General features: G+C 34.0%; 1 protein-coding gene across 1 annotated transcript in view; it reads right to left on the minus strand.

Moving 5' to 3' along the window:
* Positions 1 to 9,339, minus strand: part of LOC100635116 (receptor-type tyrosine-protein phosphatase epsilon-like) — an 11,549-nt gene extending 2,210 nt beyond the window's left edge. The window contains exons 1-20 of the mRNA XM_020002029.1: positions 9,303 to 9,339; positions 8,854 to 9,153; positions 8,455 to 8,748; positions 8,114 to 8,359; positions 7,901 to 7,993; positions 7,192 to 7,509; positions 6,849 to 6,890; positions 6,719 to 6,797; positions 6,082 to 6,311; positions 5,391 to 5,488; positions 5,249 to 5,336; positions 3,777 to 3,853; positions 3,687 to 3,723; positions 3,300 to 3,397; positions 2,847 to 2,975; positions 2,358 to 2,654; positions 1,814 to 1,963; positions 932 to 1,031; positions 747 to 820; positions 138 to 404 (exon numbers count right to left, since the gene is read on the minus strand). Coding sequence (XP_019857588.1) covers positions 138 to 404; positions 747 to 820; positions 932 to 1,031; positions 1,814 to 1,963; positions 2,358 to 2,654; positions 2,847 to 2,975; positions 3,300 to 3,397; positions 3,687 to 3,723; positions 3,777 to 3,853; positions 5,249 to 5,336; positions 5,391 to 5,488; positions 6,082 to 6,311; positions 6,719 to 6,797; positions 6,849 to 6,890; positions 7,192 to 7,509; positions 7,901 to 7,993; positions 8,114 to 8,359; positions 8,455 to 8,748; positions 8,854 to 9,153; positions 9,303 to 9,327 — 3,042 coding nt within the window. The 5' untranslated portion in view covers positions 9,328 to 9,339. The remainder of the gene's footprint in view (positions 1 to 137; positions 405 to 746; positions 821 to 931; positions 1,032 to 1,813; positions 1,964 to 2,357; positions 2,655 to 2,846; positions 2,976 to 3,299; positions 3,398 to 3,686; positions 3,724 to 3,776; positions 3,854 to 5,248; positions 5,337 to 5,390; positions 5,489 to 6,081; positions 6,312 to 6,718; positions 6,798 to 6,848; positions 6,891 to 7,191; positions 7,510 to 7,900; positions 7,994 to 8,113; positions 8,360 to 8,454; positions 8,749 to 8,853; positions 9,154 to 9,302) is intronic.
* Positions 9,340 to 9,345: the final 6 nt, after the last annotated feature.

The raw sequence follows: 9,345 nt of genomic DNA on the forward strand, positions 1-9,345 counted from the left end.
TTACATTTGACAAAAAGGTCAAAAGTGCATGGGCAGTTTGACCTTTTGACACAAAAACACTGCAAAATTGAGCAAAATTTAACTTTGTGTTTATTTGTGTTGCATTTTATGGCGAGTATAAATAAACCAGGCTTTACCCTCTCATTGCAGATATGAAGCTTCCTGGTTGTATAATCAGGAGTGGTTGCCTCTGACTGTAGAGTCACTTTAGTGCGTCCATACTCGACCGGCTCTCCCTCTTTAGTCGGCCAGTACATGTGACACTTCTCCTGTCCCTCCTCAACAGTGTTACAGAACTGGACTATGGTGCGGGTCTTAAACTCCATTATCATCCTCCAGAAATCATCAACAGTGGTCTTTAGAGGACCTTGTGTGACTATGTAAGCATTTCGCTGCTTGTAACCCTGAGAGAGAAGTAGAGAGAGAGAAAAGATGGAGGAGAAAAGAAAGAAATTGAGAGAGAGACAGAGGGGGAGGGAGAGAGTGAGAGAGAGAGAAGGGGGAAGAGAGGAAAGAAGTAGAAAGGGGAAAAGATGAAGGAGAAAAGCAAAGAAATCGACGGAGAGGGAGGGAGGGAGGGAGAGAGAGAGAGAAGTAGAAAGGGGAAAAGATGGAGGAGAAAACAAAGAAATTGAAAGATAATTGAAAGAGAATGATAAAAGACCCAACATAAACAAAGACAGATATAATGGCAGGAAAAAGAGATTTAGATAAATGCTCAATCAATACAAAATTTCCGTACTTACATCAACAAAGCTTGCATTAATATAATCAGATCCATTGCTACCATCAGGCCTAAGCCTTGGCCTGTGCATGTTCACTAAAGAACAAACAATATAAAATAAATAATAGGAAAAAATAATTGAAATACACATGAAATTATCACGACCAATACATATGTATTATTCTGGTATTACATGTATGTACTTACATGGTACAATTTCAGGGTATCTGTTCTTGGGTACGTTGACAGTAGTAGTACCATCAGAGTACATCATCTCACTGGGTTTGTATCCAACTTGATCCAATAACTACAAGGGGACAAAATATTACAATACAAATTATTGTGTGACCTAAAAGTCTTATGTAAAATCTTATATAATGCAGCAAATGGTCATGCAATGATATTTATGTGTACAACTAAATTGGGCCAAAAACCCTGTACAGGCATTTTGCCAAAAATGACTAGGAGAGAATTTTTCATTTTTATAATTTTTCCTGATGCATATATATGTTCTTATTACATGTAGAAAGTTTGAGATAATTCCGATCAAAATTAGATTTTTTACAAATTTTTAAAGTTGCTCTAAAATTGGGCCAAAGACCCTGTACTATAGTACAGGGTCTTTGGCCAAATTTCGCCAAAATTGACTAGGAGAGAATTCTCCATTTTTATAATTTTTTCTGAAACATATACATGTTTTTATGTTGTGTAGCAAGTTTGAGTTGATTTCGATCAAAATTAGATTTTTCTGTGAATTAAAAAAAAATACTTTGCTCCAAATGCCACAATGTACATGTACTGTAATTCGGTAGTACTGAAGTTTGTTTTGTGGGAAACCCTGCAAGCTTGTGGTTTCTACATTAGTACTACATACATACCAAAACAAGGAAAAACATGGTACTTTAATTTGTTGGTGCCATATTTCTATAAAATCCACTAATTTGTATACACATGCACTTCAATGGTTTAATATTGAAAATGTAATCCAAAAATCCCCAGCTGCCTCTGTCAAATTAAATGACTATACAGTATAACCTAATAGTATCCAGCTATACAGTTATTGATCCCCTAATCCCTACATGGTTATACCTCATATTGCTCCTGGAATCCAGTTATGTTCTTTCCTGGAATCATCTTGTGCATTTTGTTGACACGAGCCCTCAAGTTGGATCCAATTATCGAAGTATCACCGCAAGTGGTCAACTCATCCAAAGCATCATGAAGGAACACATACTGGGCCTATGAATAATAAAATAAAAAAGATTAATTATTATATATAAATATATGCAAGATACATGTACATGTACATACATAAAATTTTAAATTCTTTTGTAAGAATTTTTGGCAGAAAAGAGTACACACAGGTAATCAAAAGTCAATTAAACGCTCATAACTTATAAATTTGAAATTAGCAAGTGGGTTACAATGTTTTCACAAATCGAAAAGGATTTATAAGCATTGACTAGTAAAAACATGAACTATATATACATGTAAATGGCACACGTACATGTATTAGTATAGCTAAACAAAAAGTGGTAGTTTTGTTTTTATCGTTAACACACATACAAGTGAAGATGCATGTACATGTACATGTAAAATGATAAATGTACATGCATTTCTTATATACACTAACCTGTGTTTGAACCATGTACATTCTCTTTGATCTCAACTGCCTCAATACCTCATACACATTAATGGACTCCTCTTGCTTCAATCTGTCCATCATTATATCCAGCATGATAAAGGTACCAGTACGACCCACACCAGCACTGCAGTGGACCATGAGTGGTACGCCTTTATCTTTGTTGTGATCTTTCTGTACTCGCTTGATGAAGCTAATGAGTGAAGTGGCAAATTGTGGCACACCGTGATCGGGCCAGCTGGTGAAGTGGTAGTGACTGACTGTGAGGTCCTTCTCATCAGACTCAGCCTGGGGAGAGAAGGAGGGAGGGGTCATAAACTAACTGCAAGTGTTCTTTTTTATCTCTATCTCTTTCCCCTAATTTCTCTCTTTTTAAATCTCTTAAAATTCATTCCCTTTTCCCTCAATCTCTTCTATAAAATTCATGGCTTTTTCTTTTCTAATCTCTTTCTCTCCCTCCTTCTCTCCCTCTCTCTTTACCTTTGAAGCTTTAAAGTCACGGATAATATAGTCGGCAAACTGGACGAATGATGTCATGGTAACAGTAAATCCGTTTGGTAATTCCAAATTCTCTCCGACTTTTTCAGGCCAGTACTGCTCACATTTTTTCTGAAATTAAAAAAAAAATAGAGTATTATTTAAATTTCTATGCAACATATAATTCTCGATGAAACTGGCCAAGCCTGTAGTACATGGTCTAATTTGGCTCAATTTTTGCAACTTTAAAAATTTGTAAAAAATTCAAACTTAATCTGAATGAGTTTAAACTTTCTACACAACATAAGGGCATGTATATGTATCAGAAAAAATTATAAAAATGAAGAACTCTTTTTTTTTCATTTTTGGCAAAATTTGGCCAAAGTCCCTGTACTATAGTACAGGGACTTTCAGCTAATTTTGAAGTACATGTAACTTCCTTTTTTACTTTTTTACCTTTCCTCCTTCAACGACTCCAGTTAACATGACAATGTGGTTGATCCTATACTCCCATATTGTTCTCCAGAAGTCAGCAACAGTAGAAGGAAGAGGACCTGTAAGAGAGATAGACAAATAATATTAACAATTAACTCTTCATTAAATCAATCAAAAAAATAATAACATTATTATTATTTGGCTGAGATGCTTATTATACATTATATCAAAGAAAATACATACGTTACTAAATGCATACAGTAAAACATGTACATGTACATGCATACAAGTAAACTTTAGCTAAAATTCCAGTTACTTAAAATTTCCATTATAATGTATACATTTACATACACACATACATGTACACGTAGCAGGTGCATAAATTTATTTAACAAAAATGATACATACCTTGTGCAGCAATGTAACAGTCTTTCCTATTGTAACCCTAAAATATGATAAATAAATACATACATTCATGTCTTATGATTAGTATCTTACATCAATGTAGCAAGCATTTATGTAGTCAGAATCAGGAACACCAGGTAACTCTGTTAGCTTCACTCGTGAGAAATCATCTTTAAAAATAAATAAAATAATAATAAATAAGTTAATGTATGTACATGTACATGTATAAAGACTAAATCTTATCCAGAAAATTACAAGTATAATAACAATAATAATAATATAATAACAATAGTACTAGTAGTTGGTATAATGGTAAACACTTTGTACCAGGAAATTCACAATCTCCATCAGCTCAATACCTAACCTCCCCCATCACATGCACATGTACAGCTATAAACTTACATGCAAATACATTATCAGACATTAAGTACATTCAATACTCAAACAATATACATGTGTACATATGTACATGTAGTGCCCTGAATAAAGAATAATGCCTAGATATGCATGTACATACAATACTAAGAATTAAGTACATTTAATACTTAGACAATATACATGTGTACATGTACATGTAGTTCCCTTAATAAAGAATAATGCTTGGATATGCATGTACACACAATACTAAGAATTTATCAATTATGATAAGGCCAGACATGGTAGTACCAGTCACTCCTTAACAATAGATAGTTGTGTAAATGTTCACTAGGAAGTAATGGCCCATACAATAACAGTGGGCATACCAACAGAATAACAGTTATTGGAGCAGTGATACTATAAATAGCTTTGGAGGGTTGTTACTAAAAATAGCCCAACAGGCCTAGCATACAAAACAATAAATCAAATACCGTATAGCCAAAAAATTTCGTGAGGAATAAATTTTCGTATTTTCGTGATTACTGCTTGAATCACGAAAAATTAAACCCCCGAAAATAAATATTAATTGAGAGGCGTGGTTAACCACGCCTTAGACTAATAAACGTGCCCTTGTGTCAAGTCGTGTTCTCGGTCAAGCTGATGTCTCTGTTACTCTGTATTGCTATTTTAAGCATACTGCCTAGGTCAAAGATGATCTTCCCCATCTCTGGTGTCCACACTGATTTGTAGACATGGTGCCCCTTGACACAAGAGTCCGTCTCAAACCATGTTTTAATTAAATAAGGCGTGGTCATTATTATTATTATTATTAAAATAAAATCACGAAAATATTTATCACGGAATTTAAAATTTCTCCATAAATTTCATTATTCACGAAATTTTAAGCCTCGAAAATTTTTGGCTATACGGTATTACCATATAGCTAGAAAATTTGGAATTTAAATTAGCAAATTGACTTTTAAAAGAGGTTTGAAGGTTAAAATTTTGGCGAAATTTTAACTCTGTGTATGCTTCTATGGAACCCTATCAAATTGGAGACTAAAAATTTGGTGAATGGTCCCCAATTTGCCAAAATTTTACTCCGCCAAATTTTCTAGCTATATAGTAGCTCATTTTGTAAATTTCTAATAATAGCTTGTAATGTTTCTAAAAATAGCTCAATCCTATTTAAGGTAATGATAACTTACATGGGAAGATGTTGGCAAATCTATTTTTAGTTTTGTTTCCCTCATTCCTTCCAATGTCAAAGCTCGTCTCAGTTTGCATCGGAACAGACTAAAAGAAACAAAAAAATTTGAATGTTAGACCACACCCATCGGACACACCTACCTTGTACTCCATTTCAAATCCTTTGTCAGAGTCAACGTGCATCTCTTGAACGTGTTCGTGGAAACTGGCTACAGCAATTGGTTTCATTCTCTCAAGAACTAGAATAAGAGAAACAAGAAATTAAATAATACAAATGTACATATATACAGTTTCAAAAAGATAACATTAAATTGACTTCCAATAACAAAAACTAAAGCCTGAGTGCTAAATACTTTAACACAAAATTAACATATACCGTATAAGATGATTTGGCAGAATTTATATTGGCAATTTTGTGCCACGTGCCATTGAGCATGCTCAGATTGAAACAAAACAGCAAATTTTATATTGGCGATTTCTTCATAAATCCGCCAATTGCCAATATTAATTCCTTGCCAATAAATCATCTTGTACGGTAATGTACATGTACATGTATTATCCTACCATTACACCATTGTACATAGTACTGTCATTAGCTTATATAAAGGAGGAGAATGGAAGCCACTTAATCCACCCACTACTAATGCTAATGGACACTTGATCAATTGTAACCTGGTGAGTATTGAGCATTGAACCAGCAAAATACATGTAGATTGATAGTAGCAAAGATGTGTACTATTACATTATTATATTAATGTACTGTAAAAGCTGTCTATATTTCCAAGTAAAATGTTGCTAGGTACAAATATACATTATATAATATATGACATACTCATTTCCTCATCAAGACGATCATCAGGCTTCTCCTTCACGTCATCATCTTCCTGTCCATCAGCTCCTGTTACCACTGGGGCTGAGGCTCCATTAGCATCAGGTCCATCATCCAACTGTCTGAATGAAGAAGTGGCTGTTGGTGTCAACGGGTTGGACTCAAGCAACTCAAATAAATCTTTCTTTTTTGGTTTGCCTCCAACAGTGAATTTATCAGCTTGCTTGCCTCGACTGTAAAATGAGTGTGCATAAAAAGAGATCGTGAATTATGGAAAAGAGAAAGATATGCATATACATGTACATGGTATAGCCCAAAACTTTAAATATTTTTACAAAGTGGGCTGTTTGGTTCTAAAATACTAATATTTTAATTGTATTATATGTATTAGAGTCATGCTTGCATGATTAGGCTCATTAATTAATTCAGATTATTTGTAAAAGTTTACCACTTTTAGAAAAAATTTTTTTATCATTGAAAGTTTAGGAAAATTTTTATCACTGAAAGTTTTGCGCAATATACATGTAGTATGTACAACATACATGTACATAAACATGTAGTCATGTACAAGAGGAAGATAGAATATTTATGCATTTACGTATGAGGGAGAGAAGGGAGAGGGTATTTCTCTTAAACTCACCGGACAATGAATATTATAATGACAACAATTAATACAATCAGGAGTAGAGCTAGGACCACACCAACAACAATACCAATAACTACAAAACAAGGAAAATAAATAAATAAATAAATAAATAATGATAACTTACTGGTACTAATGTTAGAACTTGTAGTTGGTGGAGCAGTAGAAGCTACAGAAAGTAATAATAATAAAACAACAACAATATAAAAGCAACAACAATAATAATAATAATAATAATAATAATAATAATAATAATAATAATAATAATAAAATAGGAAGAACAATATAAAATCAAAGTTGTATAATAAGCAACATTAATTAAAAGAATGTACATCAACAGATACAAATACAAACAGAACTACAAGAACTAAGGGCTTCACTCAAACAACTAACCTAATCTATCTACTACCCTATATCAAGTACAATACATGACATATACATGTACACTGCACTGCTATTGATGAACTAACCTGGTGAGGATATCTCAATGGGTGGGCTAGTAGGTCCAGCAATAGGTCCCTGGCCTGAACCATCATCAACAGACAGACCCATTGATACAGAATAAGTAGCTTGATCATCAAGATCAGTAGCAGTATAACTGGTCTCAGTAGAAGGGACTCTATATACTAAATCTCCTGCCTGTCTCTTTCTGCTGGATCTTGAGAGTCTTATTGTGTATTCAAAGAAACCACGGGCTTGTGTAAGAGACACAGCATCCCAAGTAATAGTCATATTAGTACCGTCATCAGATCTTACTGCTTGGACATTACTAGGAGAGACACTGGGAGCTGGAGTGGGTGAGGGGGAGAGAAAAGATAAGAGATGAAGCAAATAAAAGAAAGATGCATGTAAGATACCGTATAGCAGGAATTTTTGGAGGGACTAAAATTTGGTGAATTGCTAAATTTTGGTGATTGGTGAATTTGTGGCCACGTCCCATTGGAGCATGCGTATAATAGCTCAAAATGGCGGACTTTTATTTTGGCAAATGGCTATCAAAATGACAATTTCGCCAAATTTAATCTCTTCCAAAATTTCCCACTATACGGTAGATTATACATACATGTACAACAGACGAAGGAAGATAAAAAAACAAGATATTACATGCACATCACAAATACAAATAGAATACAAGCATATGTACATGTACACACACACCTACATACAGTATGTACTTACTCAAAACTCTAGTAAAGACAATAACTCTAACTGGGATTCCTCTACCAAACTCATTATAAGCAACCAGAGTGACACTATATGGTACACCAGGAGCTAAAAAACACAACAAATAAAACATGAAGTAAAGTAGGAATTATGATCCTTTAATTATAAACAATTAAAGTTGATGTACATGTAATGTAATGTGGCCATGCTTAATAGTGACCCACTTACTTAATGCATTATCAGTAATCAGTACTGTAAAAGAGTCTCTGTCAACATCAGTAATTGTACGTCTTATCAATCTATTTCTAGTAATATATCCATCAACTTCAATGGTATAGTTCATAATGCGTCCATTTGGTGTAGTAGGAGGATACCATGTCACATTAATGGTGTGATTATCCACTGATGGTAATGTAGTAAATATTGTACCAGATATAGTAATATTCCTCGTCACCAATAGAGGAGGACTGGAAACTATTAAAAAGTGAAAATTAACAAATTATAATGAAAATATTGAAGGAGAGGAAAGTAATAAGAATAGAGGAAAAAGAGAGATACATGTAACTCACTGTCTGGTAGTGTTCTTCCTGCTGTATTAGATATAGGCCCAAACCCAATGACAGTGCTAGCAGTAACAGAGGCAGTGTAATTATCATAAGCACTGAAGAATCCTTCCTCATCAAGTGTATACATTAATTGATCAGAAGAGATATTCATAGTGCGATAAGCATTTGTTTCAATGTTAGTAACCTTAAGTTGATACCCAGTGATTATTCCATTACGTATTGATGGACTGGTCCATGTAAATGTAACTGTTGTCATTGTTGGGGTAGAAGTAAAGTTTTGTGGTCCATCATCAGGTGCTGTAAGAGAAAAAAGGAATAATTATTATCAATACATGCAAGTGAAAATTGCAGCCTCTAATGAAAAACCACTACAATGCACATGCATTGTAATGTAAAACTTACTATCTTGTGCTGTTTCAAATGTACACTGGGTAGAGGGTCCATATCCTACTACATTAATAAATGACAGATCACAAGTGTAACCAGTAAAAGGCATAACATCAGTAACAGTGAACATTGTGTTCATTGAAGTTTGTGTTGGGCTCAATCCATTGACTGATACACCATTAGTATTCATACATGTTAAATTATAACCAACTGGTGCTCCATTTTGATCTATTAGTGGTGGTTCAGTCCAGGTAAGTGTGACATTACGTGGTAGAAATGTTATATTAGCACAATTCAATGGAGAAGCCACTGGCACTGTACAGAAAGAGAAATATGAAAAGAAGACAAATATAAAAATGAAGAGGCAAAAGGATTATGAACAGCATCATTAAAAAGAGAAAATCAGAGGAGAGAGAGAAGAGAGAGATTAAAGGAAACAAAGGAGTATAAACACATTCACTCACATATTGGGATTGTTCTAAAGCTCATCTCTGCAGTACTAGTAGT

This window comes from Amphimedon queenslandica, unplaced genomic scaffold (genome assembly GCF_000090795.2).
Source record: "Amphimedon queenslandica unplaced genomic scaffold, v1.1 AMPQUscaffold_12991, whole genome shotgun sequence".
NCBI classification, from domain to species: Eukaryota; Metazoa; Porifera; class Demospongiae; order Haplosclerida; family Niphatidae; genus Amphimedon; species Amphimedon queenslandica.